This window comes from Neolamprologus multifasciatus, chromosome 3, assembly GCF_963576455.1.
Source record: "Neolamprologus multifasciatus chromosome 3, fNeoMul1.2, whole genome shotgun sequence".
Lineage (NCBI taxonomy): Eukaryota > Metazoa > Chordata > Actinopteri > Cichliformes > Cichlidae > Neolamprologus > Neolamprologus multifasciatus.
The window spans coordinates 38,471,423-38,495,455 of record NC_140441.1 but is presented as its reverse complement, the minus strand read 5'-3'; the positions used below and the strand labels follow the sequence as shown (position 1 = coordinate 38,495,455).

At 37.7% G+C, this 24,033-nt stretch overlaps 2 protein-coding genes, 1 non-coding gene and 1 pseudogene across 4 annotated transcripts; 1 reads left to right on the top strand and 3 right to left on the bottom strand.

Moving 5' to 3' along the window:
* The first annotated feature begins 6,811 nt into the window (after positions 1-6,811).
* On the top strand, positions 6,812-12,674 carry LOC146523073 (uncharacterized; annotated as a pseudogene). Its single transcript, XR_014873264.1, has 9 exons — positions 6,812-8,015; positions 9,141-9,353; positions 9,600-9,735; positions 9,924-10,417; positions 10,599-10,909; positions 11,021-11,196; positions 11,554-11,726; positions 11,909-12,123; positions 12,415-12,674. The product of XR_014873264.1 is annotated as an uncharacterized LOC146523073 (transcript).
* A 462-nt stretch (positions 12,675-13,136) lies between these two features.
* Positions 13,137-13,901, bottom strand: LOC146523072 (uncharacterized; the record flags this gene model as incomplete). The annotated part of the gene is made up of 1 exon (XM_085154187.1): positions 13,137-13,901. A coding segment is annotated over one exon (765 nt), but the record flags the coding sequence as incomplete, so codon positions are not given.
* Positions 13,902-16,653: 2,752 nt separating this feature from the next.
* On the bottom strand, positions 16,654-16,726 carry trnar-acg (transfer RNA arginine (anticodon ACG)). The gene has a single exon. It is a non-coding gene; the product is annotated as a tRNA-Arg (tRNA).
* Positions 16,727-18,450: 1,724 nt separating this feature from the next.
* Positions 18,451-23,756, bottom strand: LOC146523070 (uncharacterized). The gene has a single exon (XM_085155524.1). It carries the CDS (start codon positions 19,966-19,968, stop codon positions 19,108-19,110), a length of 861 nt encoding a protein of 286 aa, XP_085011650.1. The 5' UTR covers positions 19,969-23,756; the 3' UTR covers positions 18,451-19,107.
* Between the last annotated feature and the right edge of the window lie 277 nt (positions 23,757-24,033).

The window sequence follows — 24,033 nt, the reverse complement described above, 5'->3', positions numbered from 1 at the left end:
CTCAGCTGCTTTCTCACCATGCTTTCTCTGAATGGGATTAAACCACTTCAAAAAAGGTTCAACTGCAGTTTCTCTAGTGTCCAGAAATGAGCCAGTGTAAATCATTGTTTGTCTTCTGTTAAGTCTCTCACCAGTGACCCATGAATCATTCAAGCATCAAAAACCAGATAATTCAAGGAATGATCCAGTTCTGTGGAGACATAATAGACAGCTTAGTAAAAAAAAACAAAACACACACATTGTAGTTATGTTTTGTTAGCACTTTTTACTAGCATCCCATCACAAAACCACATAATTTATTCCCATTTGTTTAGTTTCATTTATCCATTTAATCTTCACCACAGTTTTATACCTGTTCACTCTTTCTCCACCCTCTCAGACTGAATGTTACATCTTCTGAGATGATAGCTGACATCATCTCTTGTAGTATCCAATCATGCTGTTAAATATAATCTTCATGTACTGTATAAATTGAACAGTCACTGTATTGTAAACATTTATTGTCCCAGTCAGTCCCTTTGCATTGACTCATGAACATTGCAGCATTTATTTTCATCAGCCCAAAAACCACTACATGTTTGTTGATGTTGAGTACATGAGTGTAATACTGCCATTAAAACCATTAAATCATGGATTTACTCATAATTTTTGTCACATGATTAAATGAATAATGTTCTAAAATACAGCTTGAATTTTATTTCATTTATTTACAATTTTTCAGCTGCCTGATAGAGAAACTGGGGAGATTGTGTGAGACCGCTGTTTAAATTCATTTGCAGCAAACATGGTTTGTGTTATGACACAGAACAAGAGAGTGAACACAGCAATTATGATGCAATGTGTGAATGTGTGTGTGAATTGCACACAAAGAAAATGGCGTGAAAGAACAATTTCAATAAGTCTGCGTCATGTGAGAGAATTTTTGTATCTTTTTTAAAAATTGGGTTCCAGAAGACGTTCATGTGCTTTTGGGTGTTTCTGTTTATTTCTGACTTTCATACTTCGCCTTTCTCATGGTGTACTATACTATAACTGATTATGTTGTCAAGGTGAATTAGTGTATACTCAAGAAAAATTATAATTTTAACATACAGTCTTAATCCTTAACTGATATTTTTACAGCCACATATTGACTGTAGGTTTGTTTTAATAGGTTGTGTTGTTGTCTGACTCTTTATTGTACATTTTTGGAAGTGCATTAAAAGACTGAACTATATATTCAATATTAAGTAATGCAACATAAGAATACAATTTAATAAAATAATTTCAATGTAAACTACATCAGATATTGACTACAAGTCATGTATTAAATATGTTTTAATAATCGATTTATTCTTCCTTATAGCAAAGTGTATGATCTCGGTGGTCTTTCGGTGTTCAAACAAACATACAGCCTCTTTTCACAGAGCTTTATAGAGATTTTGGTTATGCTGCAGATAGTTTGTCAGTCTTAAAAAAAGACCTAACCAACAATAGCAATAGAAATACTGAGATATGGTTTAGAAACCAAACAGATATCTTACTTGAATTCACCACGGTACATGACAGATAGTTTTATTGTACTTTTTTTGTACTTTTTTTTTTCTCAATGTGCAGAACCACAAAAACACACATGCAGAAAAGGACAAAAGACATGCTGTGGAAGAGAGCCAGAGGTTAATAAGAAGTGTGATTCAATGCAGAGAGGTCTATTAACACATACTGAGTGAGAAAGGTGACTGAAGAAGAAAAACTCAATGCATCAGGGAAATCTCCCAGCAGCCTGCACCTATTTCAATGTAACTAAGGGAGGATTCAGGGTCACCCGATCCAGCCCTAACTATATGCTTTAGCAAAAAGGAAAGTTTTAAGCCTAATCTTGAAAGTAGAGATAGTGTCTGTCTCCCAAATCAAAACTGGAAGCTGGTTCCACAGAAGAGGGGCCTGAAAACTGAAGGCTCTCCCTCCCATTCTACTTTTAAATAGGAACAACAAGTAGGCCTGCAGAGCGAGAGCAAAGTGCTCTAATAGGGTGATATGGTACTACAAGGTCATTAAGATAAGACGGGGCCTGATTATTTAAGACCTTGTATGTGAGGAGCAGGATTTTGAATTCAATTCTGGATTTAACCCTTTAAAGCCGGTCGGAGCGGGTACGCTCCGTTTTGCGTAACTATTTTTAAATCCCGGTAGCTCTGCAACCACGTAAGCTAGCGCAATAATTTTTTTTGCATATGAAACCGGAGGAGTTGTACTTACATCTTATGCCATCAGCTTCTGCTAGGTCACAGTTTCCTTCCACATATAGCTTTGCAAAAACTGCATAAAAAGCACTTGCAGCAACAAAAACATAATATTCCAGAAACACGCTTTGCCGATCCAATCAGCTGTTCATAACACTTCCTATGTTGGAGTAGACGTCAGCGTGAACTATCGCATGTCCGCCATGACCTGCCCGAAACCGGAAGTGACGTCATTTTCGCGGAAATGTAGTTTTTTACCATCCGGGCCTCATGAGCCTATACTGGTGTTTTTAAAAGTTATGTTTGACTTTATGACTTTCTGTGTCGTTTCTGGGATGCTTAGGACTCATATTGCACTGCTGGAAATAGTTTATTTTGATGCATATGCTGCTTTTTTGCAAATTTGCACTATAATATTTATTTTCGTTTTTCCTGCAGTGTATAAAAATTGGTGTATTTCAAAAATAAAACTATGAAGACACTCAAAATAAATTTCCTGTGGTGGGAAACTATTTTGTGCAACTTTTTTGTATTTACAGTTTTGAGGGATAAGCCTCTTAAATTTCTCTAACTAGAAATATATGTTAAAAAAACAAAAATGATTTTCATTTTTTTTGTAGTTTATTGCACTGTTTTGCAATTTATGTAATTACTATGCACTTAATTCATACATATTATTAAAATTTAGGCTGTAATGGTTGTATTGATGTATAGCAACTTGAAATGCTCCCAAAAATGGCTCCACAACATGTAAAAATATAATATAAGCTCTGGCGGACTTGGTTCTATGGTAGGTCTTAAAGGGTTAACAGGAAGCCAATGAAGAGAAGCCAAAACAGGAGAAATATGCTCTCTCTTTCTAGTCCCTGTCAGTACTCTTGCTGCAGCATTTTGGATTAGCTGAAGGCTTTCAGGGAGTTTTTTGGACATCCTGATAATAATGAATTGCAGTAGTCCAGCCTGGAAGTAATAAATGCATGAACTAGTTTTTCAGTGTCACTCTGGGGCAGAATATTTCTAATTTTAGAGATTTGTTGGACAACTACTCTTTCAAGGATTTTTGATATGAAAGGAAGGTTGGAGTTTGGCCTATAATTAGCTAAGACTGCTGGGTCTAGAGATGGCTGAATGAGTAAAGGTTTAACTACAGCCAGCTTGAAGGCCTGTGGTACATAGCCGATTATTAGAGATAGGTTGATCATATTTAAGATCGAAGAACTAATTAACCCTTTAAAACCGGTCAGAGCGGGCATGCTCCATTTTGCGCAACTATTTTTAAATCCAGGTAGCTCTGCAACCACGTGAGCTAGCGCAATAATATTTTTTGCATATGAAGCCGGAGGAGTTGTACTTACATCTTATGCCATCAGCTTGTCCTTGGTCACAGTTTCCTTCTACATATAACTTTGCAAAAACTGAATAAAAAGCACTTGCAGCAACAAAAACATAATATTCCAGAAACACGCTTTGCCGATCCGATCAGCTGTTCATAACACTTCCTACGTCCATCAGCGTGAACTATCACATGTCCGCCATGACCTGCCCGAAACCGGAAGTGACGTCATTTTCGCGGAAATGTAGTTTTTTACCATCAGGGCCTCATGAGCCTATACTGGTGTTTGTAAAAGTTATGTTTGACTTCATGACTTTCTGTGTGGTTTCTGGGATGCTTAGGACTCATATCGCACTGCTGGAAATAGTTTATTTTGATGCATATGCTGCTTTTTTGCAAATTTGCACTATAATATTTATTTTCATTTTTCCTGCAGTGTATAAAAATTGGTGTATTTCAAAAATAAAACTATGAAGACACTCAAAATAAATTTCCTGTGGTGGGAAACTATTTTGTGCAACTTTTTTGTATTTACAGTTTTGAGGGATAAGCCACTGTTTTGCACTTTTTTGCAATTTATGTAATTACTATGCACTTAATGCAGACATATTATTAAAATTTGGGCTGTAATGGTTGTATTGATGTATAGCAACTTGAAATGCTCCCAAAAATGGCTCCACAGCATGTAAAAATATAATATAAGCTCTGGCGGACTTGGTTCTATGCTAGGTCTTAAAGGGTTAATGGCAGGACTTCTTTGAGCAGTTTTGCAGGAATGGGGTCTAAAAGACATGTTGATGGTTTGGAGGAAGTAATTATTGAAGTTAACTCAGAAAGATCAATTGGAGAAAAAGAGTCTAACGTAACATCAATGGTACTAAAAGTAGCTGTAGATAATATTACATCTGTGTGATGATTATTGGTAATTTTTTCTCTAATGATAAAAATTTTATTTGTGAAGAAGTTCATGAAGTCATTACTAGTTAACGTTAAAGGGATGGTTGGCTCAAAAGAGCTCTGACTTTTTGTCAGCCTGGCTACAGTGCTGAAGAGAAACCTGGGGTTGTTCTTATTTTCTTCAATCAGTGACGAATAGTAAGATGTTCTGGCTTTGCGGAGGGCTTTCTTATAAAGCAACAAACTATTTCTCCAGGCTAAATGATGATCCTCTAAATTTGTGACACGCCATTTCCTCTCCAGATTACGAGTCATCTGCTTTAGGGTACGCGTTTGAGAATTATACCACGGAGTCAGGTACCTTAGTTTTCACTGGAGCTACAGTATCCAGAGTCGTACATAGTGAGGAGGTGAAATTATTAACAAGATAATCGACCTCTGTTGGGGTAGCGTTCAGATAGCTCCTCTGCTCTATGTTGGTACAGGGCATTGAAGATGATAACAGTGGGTGGAACTGAACCCACTGTTCAGTGGAAACAGTGGAACATTTTTCGGTTAACCAACTAGTGATGGGATTTCCGGCTCTTTTTAGAGACCCGGCTCTTTCGGCTCGGCTCACTAAAAAGAGCCGGCTCTTTCGGCTCCGAACCGGCTCTTCAGGTTGTTTTGTTGCTTTCATTAATTTATTATTAACAATAATATAAAATTATGCACAAAGGGAATTACTAATGTAAAAAAAGTGGTTTTATTTATATATGTTTATATATGGCCCCTAGAGACAAAGCACGTACAAACTCTAAAGCTTATACAAACTCCAAAAAGCACGTACAAACTCCAAAACACATTTCTAGCATTAACTTAACTTCCAAAACAGAGCTACCTAGGATCACTTAAATTACACAATTGAAAGCATGTGTGTATTGTTTGTGTATTTATAGACAAGCACTCATATTTATTCAAATAATTAAAAAAAAAATCATTTACCTGTTACTACCACACACCAAATCCGGTTGTTGATACTTCCTGGCTTGTGTAGCCACTAGGTAACAAAAGCTCAACACTGCGCCCAGCATCCTGGTGCACTTCTGTTGTCTTTTGTACGTGATTTTGAGTTTGTACGTGCTTCGGGGTTTGTAAGTGTGTCTGAGGTTTTTTTACGCGTTTTGGAGTTTTTACGCGTTTTGGAGTTTGTACATGCTTAGGAGTTTTTACGTGTTTTGGAGTTTGTACGTGCTTCGGGGTTTGTAAGTGTGTCTGAGGTTTTTTTACGCGTTTTGGAGTTTTTACGCGTTTTGGAGTTTGTACATGCTTAGGAGTTTGTACGTGTTTTGGAGTTTGTACGTGCTTTGTCTCTAAGGGCCACCATAAATATACTTTATTTATTCACTCCACATAAAATGTAATAAATAAATCATATAATACAAAAACCAACTATTCACATTTCAACTTTTAACTATTTAAATTGTCAGCTTTTTCCTTTTAAACAAATTTAACATGAAACAACACAAAACACTGCAAACCACAACACAATTAAATATAAATTAAAATATTAAAACAAAAAGAAGATGCACATTCTCTGTCATATGGGCCTGCATGATTTCTGAATCCTTTATCATCTGCAACTGAAAATAGTGGATGATTACTATACCTTTCTAATGTGACGTTGTTGTCCCTTGCTCTCTTTCTCTCTGGCTCTGTTCCTGTGCTGCTGCGATTGTAACTAACGCCCCTCCCCCCTCTGCCCAGCGCAAAGTACAGGCGGCGCGTGCGGAGTTTAGCGGAAAAAGGGCGAGAGAGAGGGTGAGAGAAAGAAAAAAAAAAAACCTCACGGCTCCCAATAAGGAGCCGGCTCGCGTCGTTCACTTCAAAGAACCGGCTCTAAGATATGAGGTGCCGTAAGGGACATTATTACTGAAACGCTCTCACACACACTACTGAAACGCTCTCACACACACTACTGAAACCCTCTCACACACACTACTGAAACGCTCTCACACACACTACTGAAATTTTACCTCTCACACACACTACTGAAACGCTCTCACACACACTACTGAAACCCTCTCACACACACTACTGAAACGCTCTCACACACACTACTGAAACGCTCTCACACACACTACTGAAATTTTACCTCTCACACACACTACTGAAACGCTCTCACACACACTACTGAAACCCTCTCACACACACTACTGAAACGCTCTCACACACACTACTGAAACGCTCTCACACACACTACTGAAATTTTACCTCTCACACACACTACTGAAACGCTCTCACACACACTACTGAAACCCTCTCACACACACTACTGAAACCCTCTCACACACACTACTGAAATTTTACCTCTCACACACACTACTGAAACCCTCTCACACACACTACTGAAACGCTCTCACACACACAACTGAAACGCTCTCACACACACTACTGAAATTTTACCTCTCACACACACTACTGAAACGCTCTCACACACACTACTGAAACGCTCTCACACACACTACTGAAATTTTACCTCTCACACACACTACTGAAACGCTCTCACACACACTACTGAAATTTTACCTCTCACACACACTACTGAAACGCTCTCACACACACTACTGAAACCCTCTCACACACACTACTGAAACGCTCTCACACACACTACTGAAACGCTCTCACACACACTACTGAAACGCTCTCACACACACAACTGAAACGCTCTCACACACACTACTGAAATTTTACCTCTCACACACACTACTGAAACGCTCTCACACACACTACTGAAATTTTACCTCTCACACACACTACTGAAACGCTCTCACACACACAACTGAAACGCTCTCACACACACTACTGAAATTTTACCTCTCACACACACTACTGAAACGCTCTCACACACACTACTGAAATTTTACCTCTCACACACACTACTGAAAAACCAAGGCATTTCAGTTGAACAGGAAGGCATTTCAGTTGAACAGGAAGGCGTTTCAGTTAAACAGGAAGGCGTTTCAGTTAAACAGGAAGGCATTTCAGTTGAACAGGAAGGCGTTTCAGTTAAACAGGAAGGCATTTCAGTTGAACAGGAAGGCATTTCAGTTGAACAGGAAGGCGTTTCAGTTAAACAGGAAGGCGTTTCAGTTGAACAGGAAGGCATTTCAGTTGAACAGGAAGGCGTTTCAGTTGAACAGGAAGGAGTTTCTGATGAACAGGAAGTTGTGTCCAGACCAGGAAAGTGGAGGGAAAAGTGGTACACCTCAAACCACTACACAGATGTCTACTCAGCAACCTGCTAGTAGCCTAAGTGAAGCAGCCGCATTGCTCAACAGTATATTAGCCTCAGCAGAGACCATCAGAACTTTGTCAAATGCGACAGTCGTGGGGCAGCAACCTGTTGCAAGTACCAGTGTGGACGGACTGGATAGTCACTTAGCATCCCTCTTTCCCTCACATCAACGTAGCAGCTTGCCCATGCCAGCGACATCTACAGTCAGGAGAGAATGTGCACCTGCACCACGTTATCAAACTCGGCAATGCTTCGGCAGCTGGACATCAGGCACCAGAAGAAAAAGGTAGTTACAAAGTTTAATGAGTTTGTATTCACTTGCCTGAAATGGGGCCATATGTAATAGTCTGATATTTAAGAATATATTGAATACAGGGCTCGCAAAATCGCTAGCCCGACGTCCCGGGTCTAGCGATTTTTCCAGTCGGCTATCTATGGCAGGTACCCTGCCCGTCGGGCTATCATAGGAAGGAAAAGTATATGTCAATACTTTTCCATTCTTTCGGAAATGTAGCTGGGTAATTATGTCATTGGCATCGGTGAGCCACTGTCAATATGTGACATATTGAAATCGCGTTTGAATTTGCGCTTGTTTTTTGCCTTCACTTTGCAATCGCGCGAACTGTGTATAGAGAGCGACAGCACTGATTGGTGATGATAATTGGTGATGATAATTTGCGCACCAATTCTTCTGACATCGTCTTATCAATCGTTAGCTTACTATGCAAACATGACAAGTGAAATCTCCCGCAGCTTAAACATGTGAGAGGTTGATCGCGCAGAGAATCGCTGAGCGTTATGTGAGTGTGTGTGTAAAAGCAGCAGGATATATATTTTAGTTCTGCTGAGTCAAATAAGACAGGTCAGGGTGAAGAAGTGACAGCCAAAGAAAAGCTTACCACAAAACGGAAAAGTTATGACAAATCAGACTATAAGGCAAAAAGAAAGTGCAGCTTTATGGTTTCATGGACAAAAGAATTTCTGTGGCTGAAATATGAAGAGCTAAATAACCAGGGCTGCACATAAGTGGTCCGCAGGTGCGCATTCGCTGTCAAAATAAAAAACGCGCACAAGATAAGAAGTTGCAACGTGTGTTTGCGTACATAGGATTTTCTGGAGGAGAAAATTTAAGAGTTTAGAACTCTTAAAGATGTCGAAGAAGCAAGCTCCTTTGAGCAATTACTTTGGTTTTCCTCCACCTCCAAAGACATGTCAGAAGGAGTCCGAACCACAAAAGAAGCGCGTATTCTCGGAAAAGTATAAAAAAAAGGTATAAGCCTAACTACAACAATTTTGTCTATGAAAACATTCTGTGTAGGGGTTTGGATAGTGTTCTGCTCTCTGCATCTCAGTATTATTAGTTGTCACTTGCTGTTGTTTATGGTATCTAATAGTTCTATTTATATTTCAGAGCTATGGCCCAGCAGCATGACCATTTCAACAAAGATGTTATACTACTTCCAACTCCATCATGGGGAGTAGTGTGCAAACAAGGTTCAAAATTATGGTTACACAAACATGGGCACATCCTCAGTGCTTTTGAATTCCAGAAGACCTGGGACAACCAAACTGTCGTGAAACACATCAAGGAAAGCTTTGGTGAACGCATTCCAGAGGATGTCAGGTAAAATACTATTGTTTATTGTTACTGTGTGTATTCATGTAATGACTTGTACTTAAAGATAATATACCAAAGTAAAGAAGTTTAAAATATTATTCATCATTATAAAAACATATGGACTATACCAGTAGCATTTAAAAGTCATAAAAGCATACACACAAACAGAGCAATATATAATAAATTATTTAACTAATATTTAAAATATTTAACTGATTAGCAATTGCTGTTGTCCCTATTTATTTTTTGTAGCCTTGAGTTTCTAATGGCTTGTGGCAATAAGCTGGTGTCTCCAAAGCTCCAAGATGGTCAGGAGCTGAATGGGATGCTGATCCTAAAGGTTTTTAAAACCAAAGCCCTCTATGTAAGGCCATCAAGGACACTTTTAGTAAGTTCCTAAAAGAATGAAAAGTAATCTTGATTTGGGGAAAAAATGTCAACAATTGTATATTGTATATATTTATTTAAAACAAGTGTTTGGGAGCAATCAATATGAATATTTCTTATTTTAATCTTTTTAAGATAAGCTATAATTACTTGCTTTTGATATATGTTTTTGGTCTTTCTCTGTTGAAGAGTGAATCAGATGAAGACAAAGATCCTTCCCACATCAGCTCCAAATCAGCATTAAGCAGTTGTGCAACTGATAAGGACAGTGACAATGATTGTTTTGAAGTTGATAGTTCAAAAATCCAACAAGACATGAGCAGCCAAGTCACTACAAGGTTAAGAAGTCATGTTAAAAGTGATAACCCTGGCACTAGCAGTGATGAAGAAGATGATACTGGGACCAACTGTATTGGAAGGAGTGTTGGTAAAAGGCGACGAGCAAAGCAAGGAAGTGATGGGAACAGCATTTGTGATGAAGGCTACATGGCAAGAAGTGATGACAAACCTAGCACAAGCAGTCACAGCAGAGATTTCAATGCAAGAAGTGAAGACATCCCTGCCGTGAGCATTAATGATGAAGATTATTCTTCATATTTAACTCTCGTGGCATCGCTTTCTGGCGATTCTTCAGATGATGAGGATTTAAATCAAGCTATAATTGCGAGCTTGGAGAATCAGATGTGAGTAACAAACATACAGAATTTGAGTTTGAGACATGATTATAGCTTTCCAGAATTGTCAAATCAATATAAAACGTTTAAGCTTTAAATCTCTATGATCAGTGTGACACATATTCTCAAATTCTGTAACATGACTACATGGCTGATATATTTTATTTTCTGTTTTATTTTCTTTTTTTAGTGCAGAAAAAGTCCCTGTTCAAGAGATACTGCTGGAACTATCAAGCAAAATTAGCACAAAACAGCAGTGCAAATTTAATATAAATCGCTCTGCTGTGTGGGAGGGAGCCTTACGTGGTTTTCAAAGGCTATCTTATGATCCCAACTTGATGATCTGTGTGAAATTCTCAGATGATATGGGGAAAAATGAGGAAGGGGTTGATTTAGGCGGGCCAAGGAGGGAATTCTTGAGACTATTGATGGACACCATTGCCAGGTCAGCCATGTTTGAGGGGAAAGAAAACTGCAAGAACTTGGCTCTTGATAGTACTGGTAATTACCTATTTTTCTAAGATTTATAGTGGGAACTGTTTAACTGATATTTATTTTTACAGGCAACATTACTGACAATTTTGCTTTTCTTTTTATTCTGTTGCTTTGCAGCTCTCAGAGGGGACTGGTACTACATCTCTGGCAGAGCCATTGCAGTGAGCTTGGTACATGGTGGTCCACCACCTAACTTTCTGTCACCAACAGTATTTTCCCTTCTGGTTGGAAATTCAGCAAATCCAGCCCTGGAAGACATAGCTGACCTGGAACTCTTTGAAAAAGTCAAAAAGGTCTCTATATGTTTATTCTATAAATCTTATAGTGAATTGGAAATAGTTTGTGTTCCAGTTTTCTTTTGCAGGGAATGTTTATCCGGATCAGTCTGGCCATTGCTGAATGCCAAGTTTTTATATGCTGCTGTATTAAACTAAGACTCAGCAGATAAGGGTAGACAAAAGAGTATATTTTCTTATTTTTTAAGCACATTGTAAACATATTAAAAAAATATGTGCAGTCATTTGACTTCCAATGTACACTTGGCATATTGTGATTGAGTAGACCACTAGTGGCTGTGTTCCTTCTAATAGGTTATAAGACTACTAAGTAACTTCCATAACAAGCCCTTCCTCTGCTCTTTGTGATGCTAGATATCTCAAAGTACAACCCTTGAGGACCTTGAAAAGTCAAAAGAACCTCTGCTTGATTACTTGGCCAATGCAGGATGCCTGAGGCCTATGCGTTCACTATGAGACAGGGATCTGCTGGTACATGACATTGTCATGTTTCAGGTCATCCACAGGGTTCAAGGTCCATTTCAGAGGTATTTGTGTATTCTGTGTTTTTCAGATTAATTAAAATGGTGATAAAAATCTTACCTATTAATCAAAATGGTCAGTTAATAACCTAGTATAATTGATTGTGCCAAATTGATAATATACAATTAACTTAGAAGCATGAAATTGCAGAATTATTGAATAAAATTTCTTTGTGCTGTTTATCCAGATTTTGTGAAGGTCTGAAAACTCTTGGGGTTCTCGAGAAAGTGAGGAGGCATCCAGACAGTTTTCGCCCTCTGTTCTGCTATGAGCCACATATGCTGACTGCTGACCAGGTGGATGATCTTTTCAACATTCATCTATCTCCAGAAGGAAGCAACAGAAGAGCTGCTGAGGAGATGGTTGTTACCTTCTGGAGAGACTATCTCCAAGATGCAGAAGGTAATTGTCACTTTAGTGCACAATAAATAGATGTAACGATTTATAGGTTAGCATTTCTGAAATCTTTATTTTAAATAACATACTCATATAACAATAACACCACATTACCCTCTTGGTTGTAGTAACATTTTTACATAGTTCTTTGAGACTATTGAAAGATGAAAAGCATGCTCTATAGTCATTGCAATAACAGTCATTAAGATTCTTGCTTTAGATTAATACTCACTGACAATTTATGTTAGCCAAATGAAATAACCTTTTAACACTTTTTTCCTTCTCTGTTTTATGCAGAAGAAGAAGGACCTTCCAAATTACAGAAGATATTGGCCTTTGCAACTGGAGCAACTGCGGTGCCACCTATTGGCTTTTCCCCAGCACCCTCAATTGAGTTCATTCATAGAGGAGACAATGACTTCTCTTCTACACCAATTTTCCCTCTTGCCAACACGTGTGTTAACTGCATTAGGCTGCCACTGCATGTTTCATACCAGCTGTTCAAGGAGAAGTTTGATTTTGCATTAGGTAACACTTACGGCTTTGGCAGGGTATGAACACATTATGCTGGAGGAGTTTGTGTGTTTCTCTTTTGTATTGGCATCTCTACTGATTGTGAGTATTGAGTATTAACTTGTTAAGGTTTTAATATTTCCAAATTTACCTGCCTCAGTCAAATTGATGTTTTAAAACATCAATTTGACAAGAAGTGATTGTTCTTGAGGATTCATACAGGTAGATACCAATTGTTTAACAGCACTTCAGAAGTTTATTTAGATTGTTGAGTTTGAATATACAAAATTTGTCTCACTTTACTCATTTCATGTGTATGTGCATCTGTTTTTGATATGGTTGTCTTTGTGTCTGTTTATTCTTCTGCCTGTGTCCGTTTCTGTTTGACAACAGAGCTGTCATTTTAAAGAAAATGGTTTCAATATGTTAGTTTCGATCAGATATGTTTTCTGAATTTTTTTTTTATATATATTTTCATATTTTTTATTTTTTGCAACATATTTTATTTAATGTAGAAGGTGTAAAAGTGAAGAAAACACATCTATTCCATGATTTCCATCATTTTCTAATGGATTCACTTGTTGAATTATGTTCATTGCAGTCTCATTTATGTTGATGTCAATATCTGGAATAATGACATTATTGTTTGTTTGAAGTTCTGGTAATGGCCCTTCTTCATCAACGCCATAATAGTTATCAACATGAAAAATGTCATTTATAAACGACAGGATTCCCACATTGTTTGTGACACCTGTATGCCACAGCTGAAGAGGGGTCTGTCCTCTTTGTGTAGAGAGGCCATGGTTGTTCCACTGATTGACAAATTCTGTTAATGCTCTTTCAATCCTTGGCAAATAAACATAATGCAGACAAAAAAGATGTAGCTCATTCAGTGAATCCAATATACCCTGTTCTTCCATAAAGTTAAAGATATTTATAAAGTGTCTTGATACAACTCTGTTGAGTTCTGCCCACAGTCTTTCAATTCTTTGGTTATGTACTGAAACACCTGTAATAACACTGCCTACTCCTCTTCTCTGTAACATAAAACGAGCAACCTGTATATTTTCCATACCATGATCACACCTGACCCTTAAGGGCAAACCAAAGTTTTGTATTCCTTCCAAAAATAATGACAAGACACTTGAGGCTCTGTTATTGGATAAGCAACGTAAGTATATGATAGTTCGGCTGAAGCCATCAACACAGCCATGCAGGACCAAGCGCCATCTAATCAACTTGTGGTTGCCGTCAAAATGCCTGTTGAGAGATCAGAAAGCATTACTACAGTTCCACATGTTTGTTCATATTATTTAGTAGTGAATTCCTGACCCTGTACTTAAACAAAAACTAGAGGTTTCATTTTGTACATTTACTTCTACAACACCACACCTCTCTCACACACACACACGTGCTTACACGTGCACACACATACACACAGTGGCATAAAATGTATTTTTCCACACTACGTTTACCTGGCACAATCAATGTTAGAGATTAAAATTGTGATGTGAAATAAAGGATTAAACAACTCAACAGTATATACATTAGACGACAGCTAAATTGATGTACTATGAATCCCCTCAATATTTAACATACTTATAGCAATTTCAGTTTTTTTGGTTATTGTTATTTTTTTATTATTATTATTACCTTATGCTGATCATATAGATTAACTTCAGTAATGTTTTGAATGAAGGACCTTTAATTTTGATGTATTGTGTTAATACTTTTAAACACAAGGTCTGACCATTTGTTTCAAACCAGTGAACTTACCATAAGTGGTTGGGGGCCTGAACACTATAGATCCTTCGCCTTATTGCATAACGACGTCTAAATGCACGTCCAATAGGATCCACTTGCTGTAGACTATGTCTGACCCTCCAACGTTGAACTCTTAAGCCACGAGATCTCAGACTTCCAAGAATGTATACTTCCCCTGCATTTGGAGTGTTCTGTAGGATATCCGTCACAAGGCCATTCAGTTCTTGATTTGAAATATCCACATAGCTTAATGGCTCAACTCCCAAAGTTTGTCTGTGTCTGTACAGGGTTCTTCGACTTATTCCAAAGCATGATGCAATTCTCTGCCATGTCATACCAATGGAAACAAAGTGAGAAATCTGTTCAGCAGATATAGTGTATTGTGGCCGACCTGGATGACCACTCAAGGTGGTTGGGGGTAACAATCTGTGGGTCGCATAAGTAGATCTCTGTCTAGCATCATATTCATGTAGCAAGCTGCAAAAGCATCTATACAAGGATCCGAGTAGGTTGGTGGCAACCCTATTATTGGGATCATATCGAGATACAGCAGCAAGAAATTCTGATAGAGTTCGTGTATGATCATCTAGCTCTCTATAAAGCCGCTCTTGTCTGATATTGCCCGAATTTTCATTTTGGAGCGCCTCAATACATTGCAGAGCACAAGTAAAAAATCTTTCAACATCTTCTTCATTGGTTCTCACCTCAAACAACAAAGAATGTATGTAAAAAATGACAAGGATCCGATGTAATTTCATTGTAGATGAGGTACTGTCAGACACAGTCTTTAAAGATTATACGGGCAGCTAGCATAGCCAATATGCCCCGACTTGTTGCAATAGGCTGCTACCCTACAACAATGTTTGGATAGTCACTGATGAAGGCAAAAAAATTTTCAATTATACCTCTAACAGACTGTTGTAGACGTCACCGCGGTGTTAGCTGTGCATTAATGTGTTATTTGTTTTTCCTCACCTTCCTGTGCAGCTAAAATACCTTCCTGTTCAATTGAAATCTTCTTAGTTTTCAGTAGTGTGTGTGAGAGCGTTTCAGTAGTGTGTGTGAGAGCGTTTCAGTAGTGTGTGTGAGAGGTAAAATTTCAGTAGTGTGTGTGAGAGCGTTTCAGTAGTGTGTGTGAGAGGTAAAATTTCAGTAGTGTGTGTGAGAGGGTTTCAGTAGTGTGTGTGAGAGCGTTTCAGTAGTGTGTGTGAGAGGTAAAATTTCAGTAGTGTGTGTGAGAGGGTTTCAGTAGTGTGTGTGAGAGGGTTTCAGTAGTGTGTGTGAGAGCGTTTCAGTAGTGTGTGTGAGAGGTAAAATTTCAGTAGTGTGTGTGAGAGGGTTTCAGTAGTGTGTGTGAGAGGGTTTCAGTAGTGTGTGTGAGAGCGTTTCAGTAGTGTGTGTGAGAGGTAAAATTTCAGTAGTGTGTGTGAGAGGGTTTCAGTAGTGTGTGTGAGAGGGTTTCAGTAGTGTGTGTGAGAGGGTTTCAGTAGTGTGTGTGAGAGGGTTTCAGTAGTGTGTGTGAGAGGGTTTCAGTAATAATGTCCCTTACGGCACCTCATACTAAGAGCCATTTCGTTCGCGAACGACCCATCACTATAACCAACACGTTAACCGAAAAAAATGGATTGAAACTGAAAAAATAAATTGTAAGCAAAAACAAAAGAATTACAGTTTCAATTAATTGTTTTTCACTATCAATTTTTTTTTCGGTTTCAATACAAGATTTTTTAGTACATTTATTTCAGTTACAATATTTTTTTCGGTTTCGTTTCAAGGTGGCATCGTTCTGATTCCATAGTTTTTGTGATGTGGTTAAAACAATAATGATTACAAAATAGTGCTTGACATTAATGGCCATAGTTAAAGTCCCTTATTCACATTTTTTCATTTGTCTGATAGAAAAATGGAAATTGTGTAAATTCACTAAATTAATTTCAAATTAATTTCAGTTTTGTACAAATAATTGTTGTGATGCAGTGAAACAGTTAACTTTCTGTCTGAAAGGTGATGTAAGAACTGAATGGAATTTTTAAATCACTTCATGACTCAACCTGTAACCCATAAAAAATTTAATTGTGTTTTTTTTTCCTTTTAATTCAATTCAATTCAATTCAATTTTATTTATATAGCGCCAAATCACAACAAAAGTCGCCTCAAGGCGCTTCATAGATACAGAGAAAAAACGCTGTGCCTCGGTGGTTTTCACCCTCCGAAACTGACAGCATTGCTCCCAATACACACAAAAGCAAGGAGACACTTTGAGCCAGCCAGGAGTCGAACCTAGAATCTTCTGATCCGTAGTCAGACGCGCTATCCATTGCGCCACTGGCATTTTTTCATGTTTACTCAGCTTAGAGTTAAATGATACTTTTAGTGTAAGTAATTTTAGGTAGGTATTTAATGTTAAGCTGAAGGATGCTTTGAGAGGATTTTCAATAATAAATCTTTCTCATTATTTCTCTAGTCTCCCATTAATGTCCAGTGGAAATCATTGCAACGCACTGGGGCAACAGCAGAATACAGGTAAAACACTGATGTGTAGGGCTTTCATATATAAAAAATAAACATGTTTGAAAATGACATCAATTACATACACTCTCCCTGATGAAACATTTGTAGGCATTTAAGGCAGTGGCTCCTTCCTGTCTAAAATCAAAGCATCATCAGACCCTCTGTACGGAGCCCAAGGTCTGGCTCTTACGTCAGATGGGCATGTTGCAGTGGATGACCGGCAATCATTGCTTTAAAGTTTACTGCTACCTGCAATAACGGAGGCTTAAATGACGATGGGGGGTGGTGACGTGGAGGCAGTAGAGTGGTGAATAACAGAGCAGTGATTGAATTGAAGTCACACAGTGAGAACCGTCAAATAATATGACAACTTTGTGAGCCTCTATTGGTGCCTGTAAATTTGGAAAAGGGGATAAATAGCAGAGATAAACAAGGCAGTGAAAATGATCCGATGATAAGAGACCTCATTTGGGAAGTAGATAGTGTAGATATTTTTGATTATTTTAATTTGGTAACAGCATAAAATAAAATCAAAAGGTGGATACCAGACAACTCTCAGTAGTGTTTAAGATAGGCTCATGTGAGGTGCAATAGAAAATCTCAATAATTTGCAGCCTTCCTACAGATATTACTTAATGGGATGCAGGTGTGATGCATGGAAAGACAAAAGTCATGACACATTGGTTCAGAGATGTCAAATTTAAGAGATCCACTGTCTACCACCTGTTAAGCCTCAGTCTAGGGGGAACTAAAGTGCAAAAGAAAAAAAAAATCACTCCCCCACTCCCTGCTCCCAAGGAAGAACCAAAGCTGCCACAAAGTTTGCAGTTTCTCAGCAACCAAAAATTGTATTTATGCATGATGTTCAGAAACCTTAAGATGGACATGGCCAAAACAACAAACAAAACATTGTAAAAATGAACAGACCTAAGTTACCTATCATTAAAAAAAAATCCGAAAGAAAATACAGGCCTCTTACCTAACCTAATAAGAGAAAAAGATTTTAAAGGAAGAAGCTGTTTGACCCCTACATCTACCAGCTCAGTCAACAGAAGTCTATTTACAATATTTACTGTAAATACAAAAACAAAAAAAAACAACTAATCCTGCCACAGAATCTTCATCACATACAGTACAGAGCTAAACACAATCTGCTTTGAAGCTGGAATTAGGCAAAGCTTTCATTAGCAAGCATTAGCATGGGTAATAATTTATAGCCAGGCCCATTTTCTAGCAATATGCTTTCCTACAACCCTCAATAATAATAACTACATAATTAGAAACTTCCCCTATGGATTTGAGTTTCATTCTGCCATTTGGACGCAGACATTAGCTACCAGTTCCCAGAACTAGCAAATGAGCTTTTGGAAAAAAACATTGACAAATAAGATGCATTAAATTATTTTTTTATTTTTAGTCTTTCATGATTTCAGCTGGTTACTTATTTTCAGAAAAGTATTCTACACTGCAGTACTGTTTAAAATACAAATATATTACACTATAATGTATAATTAATTGCTTAGAACATGTGCTGGTAAAAAAAACCTCCCTTAAAAAGCCCTATCTAGGGAATTTGGTACAATCATGTGTTTTCAACAATATACTAATTGGGAAGAGAATGTTCTGTCATATCTCAGGCCCGCAAGTTTCCAGGCTTATGAATGATTTCTACATGGCAGGCCTTATGCGAGTACACAGTTCAATAAGATCATATCAACGTGTGTGGTTAAAGCTTAATTTCACTTCTCGGCAAGTTATATAATAAATCATATAAGCAAACACAAACCACCAACAAGCACTGTACAAACAGTAAAGATGATTTGTGCCGTCATTTACATAGAGAGCAGCCATTATTCTGTATGTGACATGTGTACTTTTGGAAGACAAATCATTTATTTTGTTTTGCATTTTTCCCCATTCAAACAAAGAATTAAATCAATATGGCAAACTGATCCATCAACCCAGAACCTTCTTCAAAGTTTTAACATAATTATGTCAATCATGCCACACTTTATAACGACACATGATCAACCCAGTATGTACCTTATAATCACTTTCTTATGTATGCAGCTGATGAAATATGGCTTTTCTTCCCAAAAATTAGATTAAGATGGAAGTTTCCCTTCTTTAAAAAGCAGCCTAAAACACACTGATATAAACACATTACACCACACACACCACACACTATGACTGTGGTTGTCTTTACTTGTTGGTACAACTACAACATGAGAGTTTTCCTGCCCTATGCAGATATAGCAGAGGTAACACCAAACTGCTGGGCAAGTTAAACCAAACCATGTACATCAACATTGAACACCTGCCAGTGCTGCTCAGCAGAAGTGACTGCTTGAGAGAATTTGATACAAGAAAACCAACAACCCATAGCCACACAGCACAGGTTATAGCCAGGATGGTGTAGAAAACTCTCAGCTTTGATTGGTGCAACGTCTCCCTTTCCCTAGCCGCTTCCCCTGGCCCTGGGCGAATCAACACACACAGAACAGAGAGGCTGCAGAAAGATATGATTATTATGGAGGGAACCAAAATGCAGAACAGTGGGACAGTTTGGTAATTAGGAGGTAATAAAACTTTAACACATGTCAGTCCAAAGCTCAGCACCCAAACACAGCCGATGGTGATATTTCTGATCCTGACCCCACGGGCATTTCTTAGACTCATGTAGGTGATGGGGTGAACAACAGCCAGATAACGCTCTACACAGGTCAGGATGTGGAAAAATATCTCTCCACAATAAGCAACACGAGAAGCATATGATCCTACAGTCTCACTCATTAAGTGATTAGTGTATGCGCCATAATAGATGAGGAAGCACCCCAAGACCCAGATCAGCTCCATGGCAGCCACGTGGTAGGTGAAGATGTCAGAGTGGCTCGCTGTTTTAAAGGAGCGCTGCCTTCGCCATCTTTGATGACCCACATAAAAAACACGAACAGAAATAGTGAGTAGGAGGATGAATCTCACTGCATAGAACGGAATGAATTTCGGTGAACTGTAGGAGCAAAAATAGTCCAGAAAATTGTTTGAGGTGGAGTTAAGTGACATATCTCCTGTATGTTGTAGGTGTGAAAAGAAAAAAAATGATTAGAGAGACAAACAGGGGACGGATTGAAAGTTCAGTTATGATGCATCGTATTAAGGAACTGTACTGGCAGTCATGGACCAGTTAGTATAGCAAATATATAAAGCAAGATATATGGAATTATGTAGCAGAAAAAAATAGAAACATATCACCAAATGTTTTATATTTTAGATTCCTCAAAGTAGCTGCACCTTGCTTTGTTGACACCACTGCAAACCCTTGGCCTTCTCTCAGTGAGCTTCATTATGTAGTCACCTGTAATGGTTTGCATAAGATGTGGCCTACTTCATATAGTGAATCATATAAGGCTTATATGATTTACTCATGGAAGTGGCCACTTTCTCATTACTTTCATATATTGTTTTAGTAAGTATCCAAAACATACAAGTTTTATTTATATAATTTTTCAAGGGCTCTTATATCTGTTTTCACTCTTGTATGCTTTTCATACAAGTTTCACACAAGATATATACAAACTTTATAAGATTTATAAAGTTTGTATATATCTTTTCCATATGGGTATGGTCAACTACCTGCTAAGAAACCACTACTTAGGAAAAGCAGAAGAGATTTGTTTGGGCCAAGAAACACAAGGAACAGACTTTAGACCAGTGGAAATCTGTGCTTTGGTCTGATGAGTCCAAATTTGAGATCTGTGGTTCCACCCGTTGTGCCAGAAAAGGTGAACAGATAGTTTCTACATGCATGGTTCCTACCATGAAGCATGGAGGAGGAGGTCTGTAAGGGCTACTTGTCCAATAAGTATAGTGATGGAGTGCTGCACCAGATGGCCTGGCCTCCACAGTCACCTGACCTAAACCTAATTGAGATGATTTAGGGCACAGGTGTCGAACTCCAGGCCTCGAGTGTCCTGCAGGTTTTAGATGTGTCCTTGATCCAACACAGCTGATTTAAATGGCTAAATTACCTCCTCAATATGTCTTGAAGTTCTTCAGAGGCCTGGTAATGAACTGATCACTTGATTCAGGTGTGTTGACCTAGGGTGATATCTAAAACCTGCAGGACACTGGCCCTCGAGGCCTGGAGTTTGACACCCCTGATTTGGGGTGAGATGAACTGCAGAGTGAAGGCAAAAGGGCCAACAAGTGCTCAGCATCTCTGGGAACTCCTTCAAGGCTGTTGGAAAATAAGGTGCCTACCTCATGAAGCTCATTGAGAGAATCCCAAGAGTGTGCAAAGCAGTAAGCAAAGAAAAGGGTGGTCATTTTTAAGAATACAAAATATAAAACATGTTTTGAGTTATGTAGTTAACAAAAAAATTATGAAATAAATTCATGTTTTCATTCATAGTTTTCATCCCTTCAGTGAAGATCTACAATGTAAAATAAAGAAAAACCATTAAATGAGAAGATGTCTCCAAACTTGACTGGTAGTGTATGTTCCAATACAAAACACATTGTGTCCCTTATCCATGATATAATATAATTATATAATCCCAGTCAAAGTTCTTACATCTACCTAATCAACAAGCAAGTATTAACAAGATGTCTGATCTGATCACACATAAATCAGCACAAAAACATCTGTACAGTGGATAGCATTTATAAAAAATTTAAGTAATTTATAGTTAACACAGAATAATTTATGGAAGAGCATCCTTTGTCTGTGCTGCTGTCAGAAGGAATCATCTAAAATTCCCCCAAATCTTCAAGATTTATCTTTTTTTTATGCCAGTGCATTAGTTTAAAAAGATACACAACAGCTTAAATATGTATGAAAAAGAAGGCACTATAATAAAAGATATTAAAGAGCACCTTTTGGTTGAATTATTTCCTCTAGTTCACATCTCCAAACTGACTGCTATTGACCCTAAACATGCGCTGATACTTCTGCTAGTGTTCAGGGTGCTCACAGTTGACACAGCAGTAGAACTATGTGAGCTTTTTGCATGAATCATTAGGTGGCACTTAATGTAAATTACAGCAGCAAATTGTACTTCACAATTTTGGCACACAGAGCAGTGTAGTAGGTACATCTTCATTTTCTAACCATGTGGAGACTTTATGTAGTGAAAATAGAATTCTTATTTTCACCCAAACCAAAACTAACAAGCAGTTTGTTTAATTGATGCAACTGGTTTAGATTCAGTTTTTAAATGTGACAGAATATAACATGCACATTGGACTGTGAACAATGTGGGAAAAGTAGTGTTAGAGATTTTTAATGTCTATGTTTCATTCACTTCATTAGATCTGACAGTGTTAAAAGGGGCCTGTAATTAAATGCAGCTGTTTATTCAAATTAGGCAGTGTCATGCCACCTGTGTGTACATAGAGAAGATTTATGGGATCTCATTTCCATTCTTTATGGAAGCGTAGAGCTGCCACCCAGGCCAAAGAAAAAAAGAGCTATATCGCATTATAATGAGAAAACCTTTTTGTTCGAACAATATGCTTTTCATGTTTGTACAATATACTTTTCACATTCAACAACATAATATCACGTTATTACAATATACATACTTATCATGTTATAAAAAAAAACTTTCATGCTCTTACAATATAAATATTATATTGTACGAATGTGATCATATACTGTACAAACATAAAAAAGATTAGATTATTATTTTTTATTGCAAGAACATAAAACGTGTTGTGTTCAGAAATCCAATTGCATGGTAGGTCTGGAGAGCCCACGCTCTTGAGAACTGGCAGTGGCAACTTGCAATGTGCTGCTTTCAAATTGGACACAAACCGGAATAGCCCACTTCCAAGATTTCTTCGGGAATCACGATGTACCTGAGGACTGTCTCTTGTAAATGCTACAAGAACACAGAACTACTCTCTCTATGGGTAAATTTGTAAAACTCACTTCATGTGAAGTTACCAATCATAGCAGTTTTACAACTTCTGTCTCTTACTGCTTAAGGACGTAATGGTAGGCTGCATCTGCATCAGCCTGTATAAGATGGATAATGTAAAACAAGGAAACCAGCTATAGAAAACTGGGCCGTTGTTATGACAAGAGTTATTAAATGTTGCTACTTAATCTATTAGTTGTATGTAGGGTCCAGGTTTATTGAATAGGTCACTATATTATTTGATGACTTTACCAATAAAGCACAATGTTTCCTTGCTTATCTAAAAATAAATGAATCAAACTGTGTTTATATTGATATTTGGCTTCAATTTAAAGCAAGGATAAGAATAAATGCTAAAGACTGATGGCTGACACTAAAATAATAACAGATTTCATAGAATGACATAATAAACAATTATCAAAACACCTGTGAAAAGTATATACATTTTTATTCTGATGTACCATTAATATATGTAATAACATGTGATGTGAAAGCAGTAATTTGTATTTCTGTACAGTAATAAATATCTGTTATTACAGATTGATGCCACAGTGAAGACCCTGTCTGGTTACATCCCAGCATATGTTGATCAGAGAGCTGCCAGATGCTTCGGCTTGGAAAACAATGGCACAAGTAAGTAAAGTTTATCAAGTGCCTTTAACTTTTAAGCACCAGTAACTAAAGAATTAAGAACAAAACTCTTTGCCTGAAAAATTGATGGAAAAGATGCGCATTAATGAAAATGAGAAGAAACCTGATCATGAGGAGTTATTTGCTTCTAAGAAAAAAAGAACATATGCGATTTTCCACTGATGAAGATGATGGTGAAGTTTATGATAGAGGGAAAACACATGTGAACAATGTTACACAACTGACTGACTCACATCAAGGAGAATTGAGAATTGAATTGAATTGAATTGAATTGAGATGAGAAAGCTTCTCAAACTGTCATGATCCCATCATCAGATTTTAGGAATACTGATGAAGATGTATTGGACTCATTTGAGGTTAATGATTGGGCTCTACCTTGTAGCGCCTCTAGGTTGTCATTTTGATGACACTGTAATACATGAACCATGCCTCCAGTTTGGAGAACATGGTCTGGTCATCACATCCATTACATTTCCTCTAACAAACACAGCAGTCAGTACTCTAGATACATCTATAAGCGATGAAGCAACGGGTTCTGCATCATATGATGTTGTCT